Raw genomic sequence first — 26335 nt, 5'->3', positions numbered from 1 at the left:
GTGCAAGTACACGTATACGTCCCTATATGTTGTCCAAGAATGTAGTATTTTACTTTTTACTTGGATAAAACTTTAAGCTTCGACTTTTCACTGCTCTCCCACAATTCTTACAGAAAATGTTGGACTTGTGTTTGCGCCTGTGTTTGTGTACAACAATGTCTGCTACAGGATGTGATGGAGGGTCGCACTGATGTCGTGGCTCAGCCTTTAAATTACCGTACAAACCATGTACAAACCAAACCAAGCAGACCATATCAAAATGTGTATCACCAATTTATTTCACGTATCTATAGCAAATGGATATAATCTTACTACAGATATTTAAATTTCTGCAGTCTCTGCTTTGGTGCAGAAATTGCTCAGAGATGACTCACTTTATGATAATCATGAAAGTTGATCATAAAGGGCAGGAAAGTACAGTGGTAGCTGTGAATATTGTCTTGACATACATTAGGGCAGAAAAGATTCATCATGTATTCTGGCAAAAGCCAGAAGATAACAATTGTTAAAAGGAATATTGTTTATAAAGGAATGTTTGATAATCACAGCTGTTGTTGACTTGTTTTCAACTCATTTTTTATCATTTGCACCGTAATTCTCGGACTATAAGTCACGTTTTTTGTCATAGTTTGGGTGGGGGGTCAACTTATACTCAGGAGCGACTTCTATGTAATTTTTTTCACAAATTTTCAAAATTCAAACAACCGTGATGTCGTGAAACCGCGATAAACGAACCGCGATGTAGCAAGGGATTACTGTCATTTGAACTGCAAGTGACGTCACCCGAATAATAATAAAATAAATCTGCCCCAAAAGTGCGACTTATACTCCGGTGCGACTTATATATGTTTTTTTTTCACTTTATTGTGCATTTTATGGCTGGTGCGACTTATACTCCGGAGACTTATAGTCCGAAAATTACGGGATTTAAATGGCTTTTGAAAACATGTTATACTGAAATACGTATCCTACATCACCCCATTTAAGGGAGTGAGGGGTCAACTCTTCATCCAAAAGCGAAAAACATTTAACTTCAAGCCGTAGCTGAAATATGTCACCTGTAACATTGTTACAAAGCAAGAGCCACACAACACTTGTGTGTCACAAAGCAAGGTGCGACGCTGCTTGAGTCTTGAGCAGCGTGCATTTGCTGCAAGACATCGTATTTCCTTTCTTTTTTTAAACCTCACAACCACTGACTTGTGGTTTTATATGTTTGAAAGCATCCTCAGGAAGCTTTGCAACAAAAAGTACAGCCTCCTCGTCTCTTAAGAACAATATAGCAGGCAGCTGTAATTTTCTAGCTGTTTGGAGGTGAACATTTAATGACCAATGTGATCAATCTAGGATTACTACCGACATTTTTTCTTGAAATCACTCAAAGGTAAGGTTCTACTTTTTTTTGTATCAACAGATTAACATACAGTGTGAGTTCACAATGTGAGTGTGTTAATGTGTGTTTTCCACTGAAATGCACACAATCAGTTTTTACGAATGTTAAGTCTCATTTTATTTATTGTGTCCCCCTATTTCTAAACTGAATGTTATTGAAAACAGAATGTTCACATATATTTATGTCACTGTATTACATTTTACGATTTAATTTCAAGTAGTATGTCTAAATGTAATGTTTTTTTCAATTAAATATTTTATATTGAAAGTTGCAATTTTAATAAGGCATATATTATTCTAAAAACAAACTTATTTTATATTTTACAGACAACTATGGCCAAAAGTTTGGTTTTTAGTGGGTTGAATGAGAGTGTCTTTCGAGTGGAATTAACAAGGTACGAATACATTGTTCTGATTACACTCTTGACAAGTCTGATAATCAACACTTCATTGTTACGGAATCTTGAAATATATTGATAGTTTATAGAAATGTGTGTGCAACTTTAGGGAAAACGTGCAAAAATAATAATAATAATTGGAAAAACAGAATGAAAACATGAAACAAGATTTAAACAAAAATAAAAGCATTAAAACAACCCAAAAATCTAAATAGAAATAATGACTCCATCTTGGTCTTTTACTGTGAGGATGAGCAATACTTAATAAACCACACGTTTTAAAACTGAAACTATCGACATGTATTGTTTGTACATGTGATCATTTGAGAAGTGAAATGCACAATTATCAGTTTTAAAACGATGGGCAGTCTGTAAGATAAAAGCAACAATCCTAGTTACCCATCTGTGGCAGACTGTAATGTAAATCGCATCCAGTTGAGAGGTAAACATTTTAAGATGTTAACGTTCATCAATTTGCATCCTTTAGGCCTATTTCAACAGCCATTGCTGAAAGCACGACATTCGATGACTTAGACTACAGCCTTTATTCAGTTGACGGCTTTGGGATGTGTGAGTACGAGATGCACGGAGCTTCTTTTCTTCCAGCTATCTACTGTATATTCTTCATCCTGGGCTTTGTTGGCAACTCTTTGGTTGTCTGGGTCCTTGTCTGCGGGGAGCGGCTTCGCAACATGACGGACGTCTGCCTCCTGAACTTGGCCATCGCTGACCTCCTGTTGGTTGGTTCCTTACCATTCCTGGCCTACCAACTTCAAGATCAGTGGATATTTGGGGACACTATGTGCAAAGTGGTCCTGGGTATTTACCACATAGTTTTATATTCAGGCATTTTTTTTATCGTGGTAATGAGCATCGACAGGTATTTAGCGATCGTCCATGCTGTTTACGCCATGAGGGCACGCACGAGCTTCTTTGGGATAATCGCAGCAGGCGTCACATGGATAGCTGGATTTTTGGCCTCTTTTCCTGAGCTCCTCTACCTAAAACAGCTGCCTGACCATATGAACACCACGTACTGCTACGCTGTGTATGAACCATTCACTCTGGACAACTCCGATGGTTACTGGCGTGTTTTTGGTCTCATGAAAATGAACATTTTAGGATTACTCATTCCCATGGTCATCATGTCCTTTTGCTACTTGCAAATCATCAGGCGGCTGCTTTCATGCCAGTCGTCTAAAAAGCAGACCATCCAGTTGGTGGTCATTGTGGTGGCTGTTTTTTTCATATGCTGGGGGCCCTATAACGTAGTGGTGTTGTTCAAAGTGCTGGAACTGTTGCAAGTCTACACGGCGTGCAAAAGCAGCCAAGTCATCAGATTGGCTATACAAATCACTGAGGTCGGCGCCTACTTCCACAGCTGCCTCAACCCTGTGCTGTATGTTTTTGTGGGCCGGAAGTTCAGGAGGCACCTGCTCAGAATGATCCACAGACTTCCATGTGGTTTGTGCCAGCTTGTCAAGGTCTTCATACCACAGCAACAGAGCACCAGGTCCGATATCTCCCGAACCACCAGCTTGGTTGAGAGGAGCTCTGCTGTGTGAAGTGAGGCCATTGTCAGGGTTGATAGATTAGTTTGATCCTATGGTTATGTTGGAATGTAACCTGTAATAATTAACATAGCTTGTCCTGTCTTAACAAAGTAGTAGAACAAAGTGCTAAGATCCTTTGAACTGATGGACCAACTGCAGAGGAGGCAATCAGAGGTGTTCTGTTTACACAACATCGTAAAACACCCCCTGCTGTGACCCCCTGAGAGGCCAGGGGTTCACCCCCACCTTGGCCACTCTCACCCCCACCCTACTTCTCTCAATAAATACTCTCTTGCATGATTCAAAAGGCAGAGTTTGTTCGAACATTGCTGTACCTACAGTAACGAACAAGCTCTCCACTTGCAAGTGCTTAAAGGGCATACTGTCTCCCGTGTGGTTCTTGCAAAATAAGTTAGAGTGAGAACATCTCTAATGGCCATCATTCAGTTTTGGAACATTTCATTTTCTTCTTTTATCTGAACACACATTAAAAAACATTGAGAGAGCTCTTGTAATGGACTTAGATGATACAAGTGATGTGCTTGTATTATCTAGTGGGCATATCTTGTAGAAGGCAACTTTGTAATGTCATAGAATTTTTTTTCAAAATTTGTGCAATTCTAAACTGTGACAGGAAATCAGTACAGTGACACCAGCTCCATCTACGGGTTTATGCAAACAAAGAAAACCACAGCATGCAAAACAAAAAAAGAATGCTGTTAGTGTACACATAGTTTTTTGCATACATTGTACTGTTGAAGATAAAATACGCAACTCTCTCTTACCTGCAAAATAAAAAATATCCCATTCCAAAATTGCACTGGAGGATTTATCAAAAGAAACAGCTGTTGCTCTTTGAACGTTTAATGGCAAAAATAACACCACAAACTAAAATATTTACACGTAACATGTAAACACCGTTTTCTGTACATAGGAATATACATGCAAAAGTAAAAATGAAGTCATCATACAACATTCAAATTGACATTGCCGCAGTCAGTGTTGCGTATTTCAAATATGAAACAGTCACTCTTTGAGGTTTGCATCCTGGCTGGAGGCAAAATGCCCTCTGCCCCTCTCTGTACATCTTTACATCACAAGCAAGAGTGGGATGAGGGAATCACAAAGGCAATTCATTAATTACAACATATTTTGCTTAATAGAGCCTTTTACATAATTCAATGTATATTTTTTTAGGGAACCCAGACACACACAAAGAAATAAAGAGGGCATCTATAAACATTGTAGAACTCAGTATGTTTCTTCAGATTACTTAACCTAACTCTTCTAATGAAATTGTTTTCATTAACCGCCACTCTGGAATACCAACTAAACAGGAGGACATGAAACAAAAGGAAATGTCTCCTAAATGGATTAGGCACCCCATGCTAAGCTCATGCTATATTGCTTAAGGATACAAACATAAAGCAAGCAAAGTGAAGTCCCGCCTTAACGCAGCAATGAAATCACCAAACATTCTCATGAAATAATAATAAATAAAATGTTATGAATGTAAACTCTTAAATATCTGGGTTCACTGTGCTCTCTATAAGTTAACATGAAAAATTAGAATAATACAGGAAAACAAATAGAAAACTTTGGTATTATTATGGAAACAAGCAATGACAAAGGAAACGCATAAGTGCCTGACTTTCTTTTGAATACATACACATTTTACATTGTTGCCAAAGCTCTCATTCAGCTGGGCTGTTGCAGATATTAGTACTGAACTTAATACAAAAAGAGTTAACACAATACAGACGTCTATTGCAGTACCAGTTACGTACATGCCTTTATTTCCTTGAAAGACTACAGCTACAAAACAATTCTTCATAAATAGTTGTTCAAGCTGCAACATTGCACGTGGAGACCGACATAAAATGAGTGCATTTCTAAATTAGTGCATCATCTCTGCATCACGAATATGCCGTCAATGAAATAAGACTTTGTTCAGTGGCAACAGATTGTTCATAAATGACAAATGAAAAAGCGAGAGTAATTTATTTACAAATAAGGCGAAGAAGCTTTGCCTTGAACGTTTTAGTCATCAGCTGAAACAACTCCAGCTTTGATGCTGAAGGCAAGTACGAGGACAACACGCACTATTGCACTCAAAGTGACCACAGCGGAATACTTGGTCTGATCTTCACGTTGCCATGACAACAAGCGGACCTCACTGATGAACGCCACTCGGTTTGTACATGTTTGTTTTTATTCTTTGACTTACTTACTGCTGTTGTATTCCTCAAAGGTTACTCGCATGTTTGTTTCCGAACTGTACACGGTTTCGCTTACAAAAAGTAATCTCTTTTTACAAAGAAAAAGGCTTCTCCTGTGGTCAACTAAAAGCAGCCGGACACACACTTTATACAGTATTCTATTTCCTTTTATAATTATACGACTCGCAAGAAAAGATAAACTTGCCTTTGTGTCCGCTAAGTCAGGTTTGGAAGTCTCGCAGGGATTCCAACAGTTTGTTGTACAGGCATAAACGGGGTATGCCAACGTTAGGAGGGAAGGGGCGGAGTCAAAGGGTTTATCAGCAGAGGTCATTCAGTCAGTCAGCAGCAGCAGGACACTTGTGGATCAGTGAGGGAACCTTAGTGTGGAAGAGATGAGCATGAGAATACACAAGTCTGCACGCCAACCATTCCATCAGAGATTGGTTAAGAAAAGCAAACCAGCCGGCAGGGAAAATCTTTCGCCCCGGGTACTCCCTGTTACACTTGATTAAGCAAGCGACTGTGAAGAAACGCCTTCAATGACCCGATGGGCCGGGCATCATTCAGGTGTTTCCGTCTGTCAATGAACGAAATGAGCCGGGACGTGTCCAGATGCGAAGCGGGATTTTGGCACGGCGGAAGCTGCATGCGATTTGAGGCAGCGTAGCCAACATCCCTGTCCGCTACGCCGGGTAGGCGGAGCCACGGATCCCGCAGGCAGGAGCTTGCCGAAGGCCGTTGCTCGGGCTCCCCCTGCAGCAGCAGGCACACAAAGTCGCGGGCGGCTGCGCTCACGCCTTCAAAGTAGTCGTCAGGGAAGCTGAAGTCCAGGCGGCAGATGTTCAGACACGTCTCCTCCAGACTCTCGTCCAGGAAAGGCGATGCGCCGCTGAGCACGACGTAGGTCAACACACCTGCGAGACACATCCCCATAATAAGATAAGCAGTCATGAAACGACTTCTTTTTTTTTCACAGACTCTGTTGAAGTATCCCATTAAAATTTTACCTTAAAACTGCCTGTATATTTTGACACTGAAATGCCTCATTCCTTGTAAATACAGTACATCCCCATTTTGTGCGGTTCAGCATTTGAACTATTGGCGAAGGTGGCAAAACCCTATTTTATTTGTAGTATTTTTTTCCCTGGTCACCGACTTATCCATGATATTTTTAGATCTATTCATCTATGGATCAGTATACGTACGTTTGTAAAAAATATATATTAACATGGCTTTTGTATTGAATGTTTTTCGAGTGTGTGGGTGGGTTTAAACAATGTGGTGAGTGAGTTGTTTCAGTGTGAGACATCAAAAGGTCATGACACAAAACTTTGAGCTGCTTATCATGTATCTTAAAAGTTAACAGACCCAAGCTCCACATGTCGGACATCAGGGAGGCGGGCTGACCCAAAACCAGCTCAGGGGCAGAGAACTCTGGGCTTCCCAGAAGAGGATGTATGTAGGTGGAAGGAGGGTTAAGCTGAACGGCATCACCAAAGTCAGTGAGCTTCACCACAGGCTGGGAAGACACCTGTTCTACCACAATGTTCTCAGGCTGCGGAAACATCGACAGATGGTACAGTTAGGACGGCTTCCGTATTCCACACAGATTGCACAGGTGGAATAAATTCAGATTTGTATACTTTGAGGTCAAGGTGTGCTATCCTCCAGCCATGCAGATACTGGAGAGCTTCAAGAATATCTCTGAGGTACAGGGCTACTTTCTCCTCCGTCAGGTTTCCCCAGCTCACGATGTAGTCCAGGAAGCGCCCTTGGTCTGCCCTGAACACAGCAGCCAGGAACACAACTTTGGTCACGTTATTCGAAAGCAGGTAATATTGGTCTTTCTGGTTTAAACGCCATACTTACATCTCTAAAATAAGAACATAGCTGTTGGCCGTCTCATACGTGTCCAGGAAGCGGACCAGGTTGGGATGATCAACAGTCTGGAGGAGTTTGACCTCCTGCAGCACCTGTTCCCGTCGCAGCAGCTTCTTGTTGACATGTTTCGCTGCAACGGTCCATTTGCTGCCTCTCTGGTCGCACCGCTTGGTCACCGAGAAGCGGCCTCTGTGGAGCACAAATGGGGCTCAGATGAAATTCTTAGCCTGTGTTGAGTTTTGTTGTTGTAAGGTTCAACACACAATTGCCATGCAAAATCATGAACTAAAATCAAACCATGCTTTCCTACCTTCCAAGTTCAGAAATATCAGTGTAGTGGTATTCAAAACCTCGTTTCCAAATTGCATTGTTGCTATCGTCTGGGCTTCCTGCAGAAAATACAGTGTCCTCTAACTTTAATTTCAAAGTAAACTGGACTTCAAGATCAGCGCGATCAGATAATTGGAAGAAATCACATCCATGGCAGAACTCTCACCTGAGACTCTGAGGCTGGCCGAGGTGGTTACAGAACCTGCTACATTCATGGCAACACAGGTGTATCTGCCATTGTCCTCCATAGTCACCCCGAGGATACACAGGGTCGCCTCTCCTGTCTCACTGCAGAAGAAAAAGAATATATCTTCTTTTTAGCTCATTTGCTACAACTATGTGGTCATATACGAATGCAATTCAATACATTCTTAAACACCGTCTAAAATTCTAATTAAAAGCAACAAGAATGGTTCTAAACAAATGTCAAGGTGGAAAAAATATTCTAACATACTTTGGAGCCGTTGTACTCCAAACATCTTAGATCCAATATTATGTGGTTTAAATGTAATAAATTCAATATCTATGATGTTCCAATTGCGCCAGGTTGTACCCCTTCTAAGCACAACGTCTTTAATAATTCCATTCCGTTACCTGTAGATGATGCTGTATTGTCCGTTGTTGCTAAGAGTGTTATTGTCTGGACCTCGCCAGGTGACAGCGGCACGGGGGCGCCCACTCGTTTTGCACCTGAGTGTGACACTGTCGCCACTCTCACATGTTACATCGCTAAGCGGGATGAGGAACTCTGGAGGAGCTACGTGGCAGGATGAAAATGGAAGATAAGGACAAGTTGTACATTTCAAAGGAGAGCATTAAAAAAGAATAGAAAGACAAGTCTGGCTAATTGATTTGCATTTGTATTTTTTTTTTATCTCACACTAGAATCATACAATTTGAAGATTAACTGGAACAGTATAAGATCACCGCTATTAAGCAACAAGTCAGCTTCATGCAAACTACCACATAATGTTATTGTTTGGTTAACACGTTTTTGCACGGGTATGACGGGATTGTTGAAATCCATTCATCACTTTTTCAAGAACATTTAGGTGAGCTACAGCGGATTTTCTTGAAATGCAGGTAACGGTGTTGATATACTTTACACAAATATTCATTCAGTAGAGGACTCACCATCACTGATGAAGTTGGGATTCAGAAGCTGCAATGAAAATATCAATTCATACATTATGTAAGTTTGCAGTACAAACGAGAAAGAGAACTGTTCTGATCATTTGCACTCTGCACCTTGCCAGAGACTTTGTATACCAGGTTGTCCTGAGATTTGCGGTAGCCATTCTCCAATTTCCTACCGTCCTTGTCTTTTTTCTCGGACTTGCGGCGGATACGAAGCGCGGTATGCCATGATAGGGATTTTCTAAACCAAAGAAGAGACATCACGTCAACTTTCCGATATTCGCACGATAGAACAGCTTAGCAGAAATGTTTTTGTTGTCTTACTTGATGGTTCCCTCTGGGAAATCAGGTGTAGTGGAGGATGAAGTGTGTCCTAATACAAAGCCAGGAATCCATCCCTCAGCCGCAGGGCAATGCTCATTGGCAGCTCGGTACACCAAGAACATGTTTTGCTGGTTACTGGCCAGTATTTGGACGACTTCACCCTGTGCTACGCTGATCTCATCCTCCTTCACTGCTACATAGTCTTGGGTCACCAACATGGTGGACACACTGCTGCTGCTGCTACTGCTTTCACTCTACCAGAAGACAAGGAACGAAAAAAAGTTTAAAGCATGAATGTGCTAGCAAAGTAATCCAGCGAGTAATAGTATTGGCTTTCCGTCAATCAAACATCATGATTTGATTGACAACCGTGTTTGAACTTGACTATGCACATGCATAAATGGAAGCAAGTTAAATTGATTTGAACATTGCAGAGACATGAAAGTGTTTAATTTAGTTAATAGTGACAAGTTTTGAGATCATGTGAAGCAGACGTAATGATTCTCATCTCACAATTTGTAATAAAAAGCAGTTATTGAGGACAAATTATGTTTTCTGATGAGAGATATCTAAATCAGTCAGAAAAGACACGTTTCAGATTGAGCAAGTAGAGGAAAGGAAGTAATGACGAGCGTGTCTCCAGGTTGTGGTTATTTTTGAATTCATCCTGTATGTTTACACTATGTTCCTGATGGCCATAGGAGCCTCGTTTCAGCAATCGAGAAGGTTGTGAGACATCGTGGACCAGCCAACCAGGAAGAGCAGTCTAATTTGATTCATTTGTAGGAAGCCTTGACAGAACGTAAGAAACCAGGTAAAAAAAAAACAGGTCTAACCCTAACCCACATGCCAAAACGTGGAGCGCCTGCCTTTAAGATCCAAGGACCCATCCCATCCCCCCACAGGCCATCATGGATGCGGTGACAGAACATGAGAAAACTTTGAAGGACTTGAATACTGAGAACAAAATTGCAAAAAATCCCACACCGCACTACGTTTTGGGAAAAAGGGTTTGCTGTGACCGCCGGGAACATAGTGCAAACGTAGCATTAGTCCCTCACATTTTGCCAACAGGAAGCCCCTTATGTTTACAAACATTTCCTCCCACAAGATTCATCCTCAGACATTTTTCATGAGAGGGACCAGAATATGTTTAAAATGTTGGCAAACATCGAAGCCCACAAGAGGAAATCAAGCAGAAACAGCTTCGCTATGACTTGAGATTTTCCCTGTTAGTACAAGAACATGTTTGTCTCACACACATTCTCTGTGAAGTTAGTGCACTCGGATTGCCGTTAATTCCCAGTGTAGTAGTCGTTGCAAGCTGTTCTCAGATGCAGCGGCGTGCTGACTGACTGCAGCCATTCAGTGAAGGCGGGGGTTAGTGAAGTTGAGAAGCTTCTGTGAAGCCGTGACCTCGACTTGGCCTCTTACCCCGTTGCTTTGGGTGGAGTGTATGGACTGCTCGCTGGTGGAGGAGCACATGCTCATACGATCTAAATCCTTACTGTGGGTGGAGTGGCGACGGTGAGTGGAAATCCCGTGGCTTCCTCTGCTGAATGATTCCCCTCCACCAGCACCGTCACTGATGCAGGAACTTGGTCGGCTAGTGGGAGAAGGAGGCACCGACGGGACCGTGGCCCACGAAGTGTTGCTTTTGTGAGACTGGCCCGTGGGGGCGAAAGCTTCCTTGACACCCCCAAGAGATTGAGGTGAGACCAGAGGTGAGACTCGGGGATTCTTGAGGGCCAAATGCAGAGGAGCAACAGCCATTTGTGGGATAGCGACCGGTTGAGGTTTCTGGGTTTCTTCACAGCCTCCCGAACCATGCCTGACAACTCTTTCCAAGCTGCCTGATGGTCTGCTACCGTTGTTAGAGATACCATCGCCACAATCCAGCAGCTCCATTTTATGGACCTCAGAATTTACCAGCTTGCTGTTTGAGGTTGTGTCTGAATATAGGCTAGAGGGGTTGGATTGGGGCTGGCAGGGTGACCACATACCTGCTGATCTGTCAGGCCCTTCGGGGCCTGGGTGGTGGTGGTGGTGGTGGACGGGCTGGGGGAGCCGTGAGGAAGGCTGGGGAATTCTTGAGGGCCTGGAGCGAGGGCCGCAAAGAGCAGAGGAGTTGCCTCCAGATCCTCCGGAGCCACCGCCGCCACCACCTAGACTGGAGGTACTGGTGGAGGTGCTGCCTCCAGGGAGACCTCCTGTACTGCTACTATTATTGGGTGGACCACTGCCACCCACGTGGTTCCTCTGGTACTCTATGGGGGACGTCAGAGCTGTGGAAAGGAAGAAAGAGTCTTGCAATGCTTCCAGAGGTTGAGCTGTAACTAAATGAATTATTATTATCATTCTCTCACCATTCAGGAAATTGCGCTGGTTTTCCAGAATCTGGCTGACCTGGTGGAGCCAAATTTGACAAACTCCAGGGCTTGTTGAATGGAGGGTATACCTCTCCGGATTGCCACTAGATGATCTGGACGTTATTGTGAATTTGCAGGGGTCTTCTGCAATTTCTTCCAGACCCAGCCAACTCACCTGTGAATGGTGCATCAAGATTTGAGGACAAAATAATAAATTATTTTAGTTTTGCATTTGGACTCTACACATTGTATATACATCTGAGTTAATAAAGGTTTTGGAGCCATATATGAACCTTGATGCTGTTCTTGAAGAGGTAGCCTGGAGTAGAGAAGCCCTTTTTCTTGTCCAGTGGTTCACTGAATATAACAATCTGCTCAAAAAGGAAGACTCTCCTTTCCTTCATTCTTGACAAAAGTCCCCCATCCTGGTCTGATACCAAGAAAGTGTCTTGCAGGAGCAATTTGCCCTGTGCTACAATTTTACCCTAAAAGTCAGAAGGAAAGGACTAAGTCAGCCATACAAAAGCAGAACGTTTTGGTAGACACTACCATCTAGCGATCATTATCTAAATTGCAAACCTGATTTCTGTTTTTCTGCTAATTTACATGCACCACACAAAATAAACGTTTCAGACATGCAGAAAAACAAGCAAACCATCATGAAAGCCGTCTTACATCGAAGCCTTGAAGGCGGCCAACATTCATCATGTCGTTGCAGCGCTTAGGCACAATGCACATCACCTCGACAGCTTTCTAAAACAAAACAGGAAATGCAAACTTTAAGTGGCCGTGTACAAGCAATCTTCAATCAATCAATTGGAAATGATTGTTGCTTCTGCCAAGTGCGGTTTAAATGGTTAGTTTCAGCACGATCGTGTTTAGGGTGAAACTGAGTCAATATTTTTACCTCCAGCTCTGACGAATCCACTCCTGCCTTCTTAGAAACTTTGAGAAGATCCTAATAAATGATAAATATACACAGATAATTCACAAGTGATGAAAGAATGAGTGACACGTGCTACTGTAATAAACTATTTCTTTTTTTTACCTTAAGCAATAACTGGTATTTCATTATTCGCTGGACAGGTTTGATCAGCAAATCAGTGATCTGCAACCTATGGCCTAATCGCTGCTTGAGTTCCTGATTAAAAATAGTAAAAAAGTCAGCACATATATCATGCATATCATAACAAATACAACAAAACTAAAAACTCTTACTTCAAAGTAAGTGTCAATGTACTCTGACACAATGTGCTCTGATTTGGGCTTGTTTTGGCAATACACGATGTACATGTGAAACCTGCGCTCCTGTGATGGGAAGAAAACAAAACATTGAGGAATATATATCAGGTATAAATTAAAGTACAAAATATAGGTGCAGTTTAAGACATTACAAGACAGTAAATTTATTTGTACAAAACTCATTTTTTCATTTCTTTTCGTTGCTTTAAAATGTCTGTAATTTTTCAGTTTGTGTAGGTGGGTTATTTTTGCTTTCAAAGGTTTTCAATGCTTCTGTTTGTAAATATGTTGTATTTTTAATTACGTGGAGCACATTGAATTACCTTGTGAAAATACGGTCAATAAATAAAGCTAACTTTATTTCAGTTTAATTAAAAAAGTAAATACATTCTAGATTCTACTACGACAATCATTTAAATATTTCTTACGTAATGTTTTTTGTAAGGTGGTGAATTTAGGGTTTTACTGTATCAAGAAAATCAAGAGCATATATGAACAGGATACCTGTTTGACAAACAAAGAAGCAAGTCTGTCGGGATCCTCCAAACATTTTTCAATCTCTCCCAAGAAAAAGCTGCGACCACACCAGGACAGAAGCACATTATTTTAGCAACCTTCGAAAAACGTCTTCGCTTTGATGAATGTAAAGAATAAAGGCTGAGAATATACTCTTTGTGCCAATCGTAGATCTGATGGATGTTTCCAAAGACCATCTTGTCTTTTCCTCTCATGTCATCTGGTACACCTTCCTCCTTCATTCTGCTCATGTAACCCTGACGGGGAGAGCCAGCAACATTGCAGTGTATACAAAAAAAAATGCTAATTATAGTTCATATTTAACTTCTTATTACCTCCACAACTGATCCCAAGTCTCTGACATAGTCTCGTTCAGTCTCCACCAACTCCAGCAAGACATAACTAGGAAAAAAAAATATTCATTACTCAATCCAAATAAAATGCACTTAAGAAATATTCCGTACAAGCAGAAAATTGCAGAGCAGTTTAACAACTCAAACCAAGTCCTTTATCAAGAAAAAAAGGTCCAGGCTAGTAACTCACTGTCTTCGCTTGAGGAAGCCGGACTTGCGCTCATCCACCTCCTCCATGGGTGAGGAGGATGACAGGACGGAGTTGTCAGAGGGGTTGAGGGAAGGGGAGCTGCTGTCACCTTGCTCCACTGAGAGAGAACTGGGACGATCTTCTAGTGACTAAAGAGTGCAAGGATGTGTCAAGTGGTTTCAGAATTATTAGTGCTTAAAAAGGAAACAATGCTGACTATACTGAATCACCACAATCACTTCATTCAAAAGATTGAAAAAAAGACGGGAACATTCAGTGCTTTGTCATTCATTTAATGTTCTCTCAAGTTAGAGTTGTGTAATATATAAAATGGAAAATGCATGCTTGGGGAAAACTAGTCAAAACAATGCCCTTTTGTTGAAAAAGAAGACAGTTGGCATCAATGAGTCGCAATGCTGTGAGATGTTTGGTAGGACACCGCGCCTCTGATAACAACACCCAAGCAAAGTGTGTTTGCAACAATGTGAACTCCTCTGTGTGCAAATAGACAACATGTGCATGTCTTTGTGAGATTTCTCCCTCACCATCTTGCTTTTGACCAGTTCTTCAATGGCACTGACCAGTTCAGCAGCACTCGGAGTCTCTGAGCTGCTTGGCCGAGCAGACAGGCGTGACGCAGACTGGCCAGAAAAGACAGAAACAAAGAAATGTTATCTTTTTTATTTCATTGCGATATTACAAATGTAGAAAACTTTATGCTAGTGGGAAAACCTTGATGCTAAGACACTATGGTAACTGCTGTCTGTGTTTTGATCAGGCTCACCCAGTTGAGAGTTTGGCCCCCCCGAATGTCCATATTGTTCAAAAAAGGACTTGGCGGGTGTGCTGTTCCTAATAAAAAGGTTAAATCGGGGCCAAGTTGGAGCCAATCACAGGCTGGTTTAAGGGAAAGATGGTTTGGGGGCAAGGTCAAGGGGCATGCTTTTGGTTCAAAACGGTTGCATTAACACTCCATGGGTCAAATTATTGAGAATTAAGTGTTGCTTGATACTCCATCAGATTGACAGGTCCATCTTAGGCCAGACAAAGGTTTTTCACCTCTTGACTGCATGAAGAATGGAGTATTCATTTTAGCAACCATATACGAGACCGAGTAACAATTCTCAATGGGATTCACACATACTTCGTGGCAATTATAAAAGGAGAAGTCAAGAAGGTAATTTACATCAACAAAAGGTGTGGCAGTGAAAGTGACTTTTACATGGAGAGAGAGGGAAACTGGGATAGAAGAGAGGCAGAACAGAAATCAACATAATGCTGACAGACAAAACATGCAGCCATCAAGAAAATAAGAGGGAAAGAAAGGAAAGATTATTAGTGCTAAGTAGAAGGTTTACATTTGACAGTAGATAGAAAAATATTTATGGCGGAGAAGAAAATGGCCTGAATTCAAGGATGAATGAAAGGTTCTTGTTTTTTTTCTTCAAACACAAGCCAACTGCACAGCCTACTTTGACCTTGAATGTAAATACTTCATTTTACTAATCTTGGTGCCCAGGAACTGTTGATGTAAAATGAAGAGCTTTATGTAAACAAAAGCACTGCTTTTGCATTATCTTGGGACATCTACAGTATGTTTAATGAGAAACCTTTTTTAGGAGGAGCTTTTTATGTGCATATTTTGCAACACTATACTTGCGCTGTAATGGAAACAACCCAAACCAAATTTATGCAGCGTCATTTCCTTCCTACCTTGTCGTCCTGGGTGTCAGGCTGTAGCAGACTGTGTTGCTGAATGGCCATCGGGGGAGGGAGAGGGACGGCGTCAGCTCCCTCCTCACCCTCCTCCTCTCCGCAGCTCTGCATGCCCGATGAAGAAGACTTGGAGAGCGTTCCGCTGCTCAGTCCTTCGTTACGCATGCGCTGGTGACAGGAAAATAACTCATCAGCACCAGATGAGTCAGAACCAGTAGTTTAGAAACAGAAATGTCTTCCGTTTCGTCTCTTACCTCCTCCAGTGTTTCATCTTGTGGTGTGGCGGCACTGTCGTCAGAGTCCTTCTGAGGGCCTTGCATTACATCCAAGTTCTTACGGGGGCCGTCCCGGTTCTTTTTGTGCTTGTGGGCCAGCTTTTTCACATGACCATCTGCCTTGCCAGAGCTGAGTCGCCGTACAGGGCTGGTCAGCCACTTCCGTAATGTGTTCCCAGGACGCTTGGGCCCCGGCGAACTGTGGGGCCCCAAGGTTTGGCTGGAGCCTGGCTGCAGGGTGTCGTTACTGGAGACGGACAAGGTATCTAAAGAAAAGAAAAGAAAAAAAGATGTTATATGGCAAATTCTACATCACAAATTAAGATAATCTCTTGATGCAAATGCATTGGAACACTAAAACAATGCTCTAAATGCAGGGAAATTCCTGAGGAAGAAATTAAGTTAGGACAGCAATTCCTTTGACTCAATTTTGGTACCAGAACATCTGGTACCCTTTTATTCAAGAAAAAGAAAAACAAAACGACAACAACACAATCGTTGAAATAACATGATGAGACTGGATTTTGCGAGAATTTTTATAGATGAGCCACAATGCTTCAGGGACAACGTTCTCGTGATGATTGTGGGTTTTTCATTGTTACTGTTTCAAAATAACTCCAAAGAAAATGTCACCCTCAGCGATTTCCTTATTTTTCTCCATACTAGTTACTCCTACTCCTTTCTTCAGTCTCTTCATTTGCAAAACCCCGAGTGCGTTATACACCCAAATAAAATCAAAATATTTATGAAATAAGCATCACTTAATATTGACAAAAATATATTATGAGGGCTCAGGCTTCCTTCTACATTTCAAAGACATGCAGTGGCAAAATTGTAAGTGTGTGTGACTGTGAGGGTGAATGGTGGCTTGTCTGTGCGTGCCATGCGATTGGCTGGCGACCAATTCGGGGTGTACCCCGCCTACTGCCCAGTCAGCTGGGATAGGCTCCAGCACATCCGCGACTCGTATCGTATGATAAAGTAGTTTGAGAAATGGATGGAGGAGTGGATCAACATTATCCTAATTTCTAAGCTGAACCAAAACTTAATCACATACAGGCTTTTTCTTTTGGCATGAGATCTCAAGAGAAGTTGCAAAAGTAAAGTGTTTATGGGGGCTGCCGCTGACTCAGAGACGACGCCTACATCAATGTTTAGATGGTTGACGTCATGTGGCATTTCAAGTTGTTGAACATCTTGAATAGCCAGTGGGTATTTAACCATTTGGATGCTTTGCAGGAGCTCAACACTTTAAAGGAAGACTTATTTATGTCCAACTAAACGCATCTGTCAAGCATTTAGCCATGTGATACAGGGTGTAAGACTCATTAAAGAAGGCGGGAGGCAAAATACTGCCTTTCTTAATTGGACCAGACTTTAACATGGCCTTTCATAGTTGAGCATTTATAAGCCTACGCCTGTGATAAATGCAGCTAGATGCGAAGGTTGCAGCCGTTCTACCTTGAAGCAGAATTCTTTTTGCTGTCGGTATGAAGCATGTGTTTTCACAACACGTGCATGAGGATCTTAACAGAAGAATAGCATCAGTTTCAGAACGATGAGAATTCAAACTAAATCTTGTCTTTAAAAGGCTCCTTATTTGGACTGAGACCATTGTGTGGCTATGCTAGTCATTGTATTACACAAATTCAGCAACTTTGTTTTTGAATTAGTCAGTCTATAATATATACTGTAAATCCCTGGATTTGAGTATTTATTGGATAATGAGCACAAGGTATTTAGCACAAATAGTGTACAAACTGGATGACTGGGTTAAATTTCTATAGCACATTTTCTACAAAACAGTTTTAGTCATCATGAGCATAATCAACTATTGAAGGCTATATTAATAAGACGAATCACAAGTACAAATAATTCATACGTGCACATTTTTACATGAAAGGTAAGAGAAGCAAAATGCAGTTTAATTCGAGTGTCATTTCAAGCCGTGATACTCGAGAAAAGTTCAGAGACCAAATATTCATATTTTGCTTAAATTAAAAACACGTAGGTTTGACTTTAAAAGATGAATAACAAAAAACAAACAATAGATAAAAAATTCAGCTTTTATTTCCAGGTATTGTTTTCTTAAACTATTGACTTGCAAACCCCGTGTATTCAAAACATAAACTAAAACCTACTAGACATTTGTCAGCCATTCAAATTATTATTGTTTTATTTCCAAAAGTCCTGAATGATAAACACACTTCATGCACACCTCATGTATAACGTTATTATTTTGGAAAAGAAGTATGCCCAGTTTGCTTAATAGGTAATAACTGAACTACCCAAGGATTCCAAGAGCAACGTAAATGGGTGAAACATAAGGTTAGCAGTCTTGACACATTCTTGCCAAGTGGAAAATAACCCCCAAAGACACACATATACACACAGAGGTCTAGAACTTTGCCCTTTGACCTGTGCAGGGTCTCAAATGTAACGACACCTTGAAACAGTTGCTTGACCCGGACGAATAATTTCTCTAAATTGTTGTCACCGTTATTTATTTATTTGGTATGTTATTCATTCAACAGGATAATGCATACATTACCAAGTAATGGGGCAAGAAAGTGGCAATTTAGAATTTGATGCAACTTTAGACAAAGATAGTGACATACAAATTATAATTTCATTACCTTAATTTTTTGCACCCCAAATTTGAACACCATCAGGTTTAGGCAAGTCGATTATTACTTAACCCCAACCAGCTTCATCAAGATCATGTTTGTGTTTGAGGAAAAGGGGAGGGGAGGGGCTGGTGGGCGTAATCTGAAAAGTGGCCACGTATTTGCAGGAACATGCCTGAGATTCCAGAAGTGTCACCAGTGGAGCATCTTTAGTGTGGTCTATTCATCTCCCGGAGATGTGGTAGAAACATAAACATTAGGGTGGAGGAACAGAGAGTGGGGACGTTCTGCTCGGTTAGTCTGGCTCTCTCTCTCACTAGAAATGAGGACAATGCCAAGAGGCTCTCGCCACCAAGAGCCACATTTAGGAAGGGTGTGGAGTTGGCATGCTAGATAAGGGAGTGGACACAGCATTCACATAAAAGGGCTTTTTTGGACAAAAAAAATCTCCAAAAAGCATGTGACTTTTCTTTTCACTTCCTTCTACCCCTTGATTCGACAATATCAGACGCTATCTTCTGACCCAGTCCACTCTTCATATTAAAAACCGATCTTGCTTAATGCCTCAAATCTTGACAACTTAGAAACAAACATTGTTCCTCTTGTATGAATTTCATGGATGTTCCACTTTGTGAAAATATGCACGAAACCGCAGCAAAAAAATACCTCAAGCTAAATCTAGTAGACAAAAACACCTTACCCAAGTCCAGCAACCAGAACTTGCAGTTATGAGAGTGTCCTTCCTGTGCTTTATCCATGGGGCAAAATGGGTGCAGAGACACTAAAGAGTGGATTCCATGGGCCATGTCAAACAAATATCAAGCCTCAGGAATTCCTTCTTGAAACAATCCCTCAAAGCATCTCTGCAGAAAACCACTACAATACCATGTAAAGCAGATACAAGCTTTTCTTTCCTGCATATGTGCACTGAATAAGCACAAAGTCCAGAGTGAAAAGGAAAAATTGCAGCATGAGAGTTTCTCTTTCCCGCCCTCTCTCCCTCCCTCACAAGTGGGTTGCTATAAGGATAGCGGGCAAGCCTCCACCGTACACGTTCCAAGGAAGCGTCTGGATACATGCTGTGCATCTGCCGTATTACCCTTTGCAGGCGCACCCACTCACTTTGAGGGGGCGGGTGCATATTTTAGAGGCATGAGGATGCACAGACGTTCTACAGCATGCCTCAAAACAAAATATTGATGCGGTTATGAAATGGAAGCAAAACTTTTGTCAAAAATGTGCACGTCATATTTGATCGTTACCTACTGCAAACTTTTCTTTTAACTCTTGCAGCTAAAATTTTGGCCATTAACGCCTTCTCTACCGTCAAAGATTACTTGGATTGGCAGTGAATGATGGCTTGAAGCACCTTAGAGGATGTATAGTGAGTACCTCGGATACATAAAGGCATTGAACAACCAGAGATTCACTTTTCAGTGAAGCTGACCAGTTTTGCTCTTCAAAGCCATCGTGTACAAGGACTACCTTTGTTTTTCAACTGTGACTCCCAACAGTTATTCCCTACTTCCAGGAATAGATGAGATTTCCTTCTCTAATCCCTTGAAACCCGTCACACTCATGACATTTGGGAGAAACTGGCTTTCTCGGTGGTCGGCGAATACAAAGGAATAATGAAATAGCAAAGACCATTTGTCATCCTTGTCTAATTCTTCCACCATGTCTGAGCATTCCCTGCAGAGAGGCCTTTTCAACACTCCTTCTGAGCACACAAAACATACAAGCAGGCTCCAAACATGAACTTTTGCCAGTTAAAAAAAAAAAAAAAAAAAACTAAGACGGGAACTGCTATAAAATATGCACTCTCACCTTCCTGGGCTGCAAAAGCCAAGCTGTGACTTCCAATATCATTTATTTCATCACATGAAAGTGCAAAGAAAATATTTGTAAGCCATATTGCCATAGAAACAAGCTGCCTTGCACTCACCCACACTTTAAGATTGAAGAGATGCTTTAATGGTTAGATCAGTGAATATTTATGCTATGCTGTAAGCAAAGTGCAGATTTATGAGAAATTACATTCAAGAATGTTTAGGCATAGTCGACGTAATAAAGTGCTGTTATGTTATAGTTCAATTTCCAACAGTTACTACCACCTTTTGTAATGTTGTTTTATTAATATGGGCAGAACTTGACATATTGCAGCAGGGGTGTCAAACTGGGGGTTCATTAATATACTCGTCCGACCCGCATGAGATATTTCGGGGTGAATGTGGCTCGCAAACAATTTCTCATACATTACATTATACCAGGTGTCAAGATGTATAACAGCCTTGTCCTACCTTTGTGGTTGAAGAGCCCTTCCATCTCCATGGATGACCTGGAGTGCGCGATACATAGCATGGAGCAGGGGACGATGCCCTCCTGGGCTGGAGAGCGGTCCGTGGTCCGCACCAGGCACCAGTCTGGCTTATCGTGGAGTCGTTCCAGGACCTCGACCGTCTGACCTCGTCTCACTGTCAGCTCGCCGCTGTTGCCTCCGTTGCTCCCCACAAAGTCATGGATGACCACGGTCAGCTCGCAACCGCCCGACAGCTGAAAAAGAAAAGAGGTTTTCATTTCTGAAGAGTACAATACGGCAGCCAAAGTAAAGAGTTTTGGTTTCAGTTAAGAAAAAAATGTTTAGAACCAGCATTTTTATCACTCCTAACAATAAGTCAGCACATGATTAGCACCAGGTTTTAAACAGGAAATATGATGAGTCACTCGAAATATTTCTTTTTATCCGCTTGCAACGTGTCACTGAATAAAGACTTTTGCATTATAAAGATTGCTGTTGTTGATAATTACATAAAGCATTTCATCATTCCAAGAATTTTATATCATATTTAATAACAATTTGCATAAAACAAAAATCACTGAACAAAATAGCATTCTGATTTTTGCCATTTTTTAAGCTGCAAGCTTGTGTTTTCTTTTGATTTTAGGATGCTGTACGGCATAAAATAGTGAAATGTTAAAATAATTGCGTGCACCACAATATGAGACAATAATTGTAATACTGTGTAGTGGTCAATCTGAAAATACACTTAGTCACAATGTTATATACACTTGACATCGTTCAATAACAATCCTGTTTTAATGAACAATAATGCTTCACTTTGTCAGAGGTAATAAGTTATAATCTAAGAGGTCATGATTGTGATTAAAGTGGTTTAAAACTGCACATTTTAAACAACTATATGTATGATGCATTCATTGCTGTTCTACAACAATGCATCAAAGAGACTATTAACAACATATCCATCGGATATTGTGAATCAATCATTCATTTTTATTGCTGTCTTTGTATTTTCCGTTTTACATTGGAGTGGTGAGCAAGTTCATACAATAAAATCTCATGTATAAGACAGTCATGTGTCATGTGCTTATAACGGTACGTAAATGCACAAAACACTAAAGAACACATGATGACTGAATGAATGATTCCATATTGATTTTTAACATACCCTTTGGTAATGTGGTAAAGCCAGCGAGCTGAGAAGTTGAGAAACTGGATGTGCGATCCTTTCCTCCAATTTCTCCATTGTTTTCCACTCCCTCATTGTGAGAAAAGTCCCCAAAGTTTCCTAAAGCAATCAGACTGCGCAACCAACTAAAACTGCCCTAATACCACTGAGAGCCTCACAAGATAAGTCGGAAAAGAGAAATTTTTTTTTTTTAACTTCCACTGGGAAAAATAGAGCAAAATGTCAATCGATTCTTGATCCACAGTCAACAACGCCTTCCAATTTAAGAGTCAATAGAGCTCTATTGAAACGTGAATCATTCTTCACCACAGAGCTATTCAATAGATAAAATCCATCAATGCCTTCTCCAAAGTCTTACTAATAGCAGTTCAGCAACAAAAATATCACACGAAATCTGGGGTTGTCTGCAATCTCTCTCTGTTAGAAGCCAAGCCGGAGAGTGAAAGCGTTGAGAACTTAAAAGGGTTCTTTCCTGTCTGGCATAGAGGCGAGCATCCTCTGCGAGTGGGAGGCTGAAGCAGCTGACGAGTCAATCACTAAAGCGGATGCGCACAGGAACACGAGCCTTCGCATACAAAAAAAATAGTACACAAACACACCAGTGTCACCGCCTCCTGAATGAGAGGTTCCACACAGAATCCTCACAGAGAGCCAGAGAGATAAAGAAGCATTCAAAACCAGGAAATTGACCGGGTATATCTATTTGCAAGTGGTATCGTGCACATTTAATAGATGCATTCATATGAACTGAACACTTACTATATAACGGGGAAAATGAGGACAAATAAACCTGGCTGCATTTTACAATCCATCCAACTTTAAAAGTATAGAAATATTATGATGTGGTCGTGCGCATGCGCTTGTTAGGTTTGCTCATACTGAGCGTAGGAGGATGGGCCTTCTGTGGTGCTATTACCAGATATAACCAGTGCCGACTGTCCCTGCTTCCAGTGAATCTCTCTTACACAAACACACACACAGACTGCATTAAATCAGTCAGATGGACTGTCAGGCAATACTTCCGAAGGAAACTCGATGAAGAAAGATGATTTCATGTTTACAGGCTGCAGTTGTATGCAAGTGAACGGAGTGGGTGTCAGGAATAAAATGTTCCTTTTGTATGGTTACTCATATGCTAATAATAACATAATAATATATAATATAATAATATAATAACAATAATCATCATAATTTTTAAATAAATGGAGGCAGGGAATTAATCAAGGGGCCACTCAGAGTCTGCCCACGGGATGCCAGTTTCTCGTCCCTGGCATATGATCAACAAATGTGTGTGTGTGTGTGTGTGTGTTTATATGTGTGTACGTGTGTGTGTGTTTCTCTACCTTATCACTGTCCAATGTGTTCTGGGATGTCCTTGAGGCAATTGAGATGGTGTCCGGTTGACTGCTAGCATCTCCTTGGCTATCTAGCTCTTCTCCATCTCTGCAGGTGGACAAAGAGTACAGTGTTCATTTTAGATGAAGCTGTGTTAACTGGATGCCACGAGAGAATACACTTGCTCTTTTAACGAGGACAACAAACAAGTGATGCTCTGTTACTTACCGTCTGCCTTTATGTTTGGCAGTGGTGGCTTTGGGGATGTGAATGGGCTCCTTCAGAGCACCACGCAGATGGACCGTTCGCTCCTGAATGACCTCACGAATGTGTTTAATCCAGTCCTGCTTGTTTTCAATGCTTGATGCCTGGAACAAGACATCCACAATTGTAAAACATCAATTTGTAGATATACAGATAAAAATGAGATGGAAAAGGCATGAAGAGATGAAATCAGGTTGCTTGACAAATAATTTAGTTTTTGTATGAAAGTACAATGAGGTGATGATCATCTTGTCTGCCAAACCCCACGCTTCAAAGACGTATATTGTCAACGTCTAATTTCTGTCAATGACGCATCCTGATCTGCCTCCTTCACTTTGACATCAATAACACTGAAGCGGCAATGATGACACATTACATAAGAAGCAGATTTGGATCGTCATCATGGATTACATAACGAGACACATAGAGAGACAGACACCTACTACATACTGTGTAATGTTCTGAATAAAAAAAAAAGAGCAAACGGCTTTGGACGTGCAACACATGATAGACGTAGACTTCAAACGTGTAACTGTGGACGAAAGCAGCATGTAGAATTTACTCTCACTGCATGCAAGCTGTGTAGTATGTCTCTTGTTTGCTGCCTCACCAAATGTGATGGTAAAATATCAGTGGCAAGAACACAGAGAGGAATAGAAAGCAGCTCTCCACCTCTAGTGGCAGTGCTAGGAATTGTTTGGGATTTAGCGGGGGTGGACCCGAAGCAAAAAGTTGCTCACGACATGATGTTCTCATGAGAATTTTGTAAGGAAAAACAAGTAGGCCAAACATATGTTTTATGCGGGCATACGGTACAGTACAATGTAGATCCCTTATGTAGAGGAGATTGGAACTTGATGCACACTTTTTATATGTTTATATTTTTCTTTGACTTAATACATCATAAACAAAATGTGTCCTGGATGAAATAACCAAGTTTCAGGGATGTATTCTGCTCTCATGTCATAGTCTGAGCAATTGAATAAATTTTGCGACTAATAAAACAAGAACACAATCAAATCACACACTGAGCTACTGCTCCCACTGTTTAAAAATAATGTAAGTTATAAAATATATAGAAAACATTTTTTATTGATTGATCAAACCCTCTTGTACAAACACCTACTTTTGAAGTAGTTGAAATAAAAACATATAAAATCAGCATTTTCTTTATACCGTTACCTTGAGCACAATTTTATTGTCCGAGGTCGGGGTTCTGCCCACCCAAAGGGCAAATTTACAAGGATCCCCCTCCACGTGCTCTGTGACTCCGAGCTCCGACGTCTGCGGATGTGAAAGCCACATAGAACACATATAAAAGCTTGCAATAACACACCATTAGGAAAAAAACTTAGTCCGAGCATGAATGCGCAAAATACTCACAAATAGCTTGCTCTTATAGAGGTATTTGCTATGTCCATTTGAGTCTTTCACTTCTTTACTGAAAACCAACGACATCTCAAAGAGGAAAAGGTGTCGGTCACGGCCCTTCCGGATCAATGTTTTGGGATCCCAAACCTGGAAGGACTCCTGAAGAATCAGCTCTCCTTGGGAGTCAATGTTCCCGTCAAACCCTGAGGCAACAACACAAAAGGCAGAGTTTTATTCTGTGCAGTACAAATATGTGGGTGGCATGTTGAATGATACTGGGTCACGGATAAACAAGTTGTGTTGACTGCTGAATGGCAGTGATGACATTTCAGTGACAAAAAGAGCAATTACTGGCAATAATAGACAGGGATATATTTTTTTGTCCATTTTGCACTGCACTTAGCAGAGGACAAAGTCCCGTAAACAATCCCATTCATTATTAAGGTGCGTGTGTGTGTGAGAGTGTGAGTTTATACCCACCATCCAGCATTGATAGGTGCATGGCATCATTGGCTCTTTTGGGGACACTTAGCATCACCTCAAGACCATCCTTGATCTCCCCTTTTCCTTCCTCACAGCATGTCAACAGCTCCTAAACACACACACACAAACCAATATAAATGAATACAGTGGAACCTCCAGTTACGAACTTTCTTCGTTGAACTTTTCGTAAACAAGTAAGCAAAATGCTAAACAGTCAGAAAGGATCTGAGAGAAACTGAGAGAAAGAGAAACTGCTAAAAAAACATTTTAGGAAATGCTGATCATAAATGAGGGGAAAGATTACCTCTGTGTTTTTCTCACATTTTTTCCCATTCATTTGACTAGAAAACAGTGCTGCAATCTTGTTTTCAATTATAAACGCGCTCACAGAACCAATTAAGTTCCTAACTCGAGATGCCACTGTGATGGAAATTATTATTAGTATTATAAGTTAGGTACTTATAGAAATGTGTTGTTCTACCGTACCTTAAGAAGCAGCTGGTACTTAGTAATTCTTTGAACCGGTTTGATCAAGTATGATGAGATAGAGTTGGCAAGACGATGCCTTTGCTGTATTTCCTGTAAAACCAAATAACACCAATTTGTCAAGCATATGCAATCTTTATGAATTTGATAAATTCACTTCATAAACGAGAAACCAATACCCAACTCTGAATGATATATTTACTTACATCAAAATATGGGCCAGCATGCTCCAAGATGAGCTGCGTGGAGTCGGGCTTGTTCTTACAGTAGTTCACGTACATCTGGAATTTGTCAGCCTGAGTGGAATAAAATAAAATAAAAACATTAAAATCAGGAAATCTTGGAAAAACATTTAATGTGTAATGTGTTGTATTTGTTTTGTT

General features: G+C 41.0%; 2 protein-coding genes across 2 annotated transcripts in view; one reads left to right on the top strand and one right to left on the bottom strand.

Annotated features, from left to right (window-relative positions):
* Positions 1-1139: 1139 nt before the first annotated feature.
* LOC147052174 (C-C chemokine receptor type 1-like) lies at positions 1140-8594 on the top strand. The gene is made up of 5 exons (XM_085917628.1): positions 1140-1384; positions 1720-1787; positions 2278-7397; positions 7482-7693; positions 8431-8594. The coding sequence occupies exons 2-3, from the start codon at positions 1726-1728 to the stop codon at positions 3353-3355; spliced, it is 1140 nt and encodes a 379-aa protein (XP_085773754.1). The 5' UTR covers positions 1140-1384; positions 1720-1725; the 3' UTR covers positions 3356-7397; positions 7482-7693; positions 8431-8594.
* The window catches only part of triob (trio Rho guanine nucleotide exchange factor b), a 64515-nt gene continuing 42179 nt past the window's right edge, over positions 4000-26335 (bottom strand). The window contains exons 30-61 of the mRNA XM_085917627.1: positions 26159-26248; positions 25953-26045; positions 25464-25575; positions 24996-25186; positions 24795-24896; positions 23577-23716; positions 23357-23456; positions 20826-21078; positions 15878-16164; positions 15621-15791; positions 14453-14548; positions 13908-14056; positions 13700-13766; positions 13518-13621; positions 13353-13422; positions 12825-12914; positions 12655-12747; positions 12514-12564; positions 12282-12359; positions 11900-12091; positions 11604-11781; positions 10672-11522; positions 9238-9491; positions 9025-9154; positions 8911-8938; positions 8371-8533; positions 7943-8064; positions 7757-7835; positions 7435-7635; positions 7209-7347; positions 6934-7120; positions 4000-6479 (exon numbers count right to left, since the gene is read on the bottom strand). Of these exons, the coding sequence (XP_085773753.1) occupies positions 6064-6479; positions 6934-7120; positions 7209-7347; positions 7435-7635; positions 7757-7835; positions 7943-8064; positions 8371-8533; positions 8911-8938; positions 9025-9154; positions 9238-9491; positions 10672-11522; positions 11604-11781; positions 11900-12091; positions 12282-12359; positions 12514-12564; positions 12655-12747; positions 12825-12914; positions 13353-13422; positions 13518-13621; positions 13700-13766; positions 13908-14056; positions 14453-14548; positions 15621-15791; positions 15878-16164; positions 20826-21078; positions 23357-23456; positions 23577-23716; positions 24795-24896; positions 24996-25186; positions 25464-25575; positions 25953-26045; positions 26159-26248 (5277 nt within the window). The 3' untranslated portion in view covers positions 4000-6063. The remainder of the gene's footprint in view (positions 6480-6933; positions 7121-7208; positions 7348-7434; positions 7636-7756; positions 7836-7942; positions 8065-8370; positions 8534-8910; positions 8939-9024; positions 9155-9237; positions 9492-10671; positions 11523-11603; positions 11782-11899; positions 12092-12281; positions 12360-12513; positions 12565-12654; positions 12748-12824; positions 12915-13352; positions 13423-13517; positions 13622-13699; positions 13767-13907; positions 14057-14452; positions 14549-15620; positions 15792-15877; positions 16165-20825; positions 21079-23356; positions 23457-23576; positions 23717-24794; positions 24897-24995; positions 25187-25463; positions 25576-25952; positions 26046-26158; positions 26249-26335) is intronic.

The sequence above is a fragment of the Syngnathus leptorhynchus genome, chromosome 8, assembly GCF_054491065.1.
Source record: "Syngnathus leptorhynchus isolate UIUO chromosome 8, UIUO_Slep, whole genome shotgun sequence".
Lineage (NCBI taxonomy): Eukaryota > Metazoa > Chordata > Actinopteri > Syngnathiformes > Syngnathidae > Syngnathus > Syngnathus leptorhynchus.
This window is presented reverse-complemented; position numbering and strand designations above follow the sequence as displayed.

What these genes read in the sequence shown, in the direction of transcription:
- LOC147052174 (XM_085917628.1), top strand. Translation starts at nt 1,726, where the DNA reads ATGGCCAAAAGTTTGGTTTTTAGTGGGTTGAATGAGAGTGTCTTTCGA. An exon ending in TTTCGAGTGGAATTAACAAG is followed by an intron (nt 1,788 to 2,277) that starts GTACGAATACAT and finishes TGCATCCTTTAG; the next exon opens with GCCTATTTCAACAGCCATTG.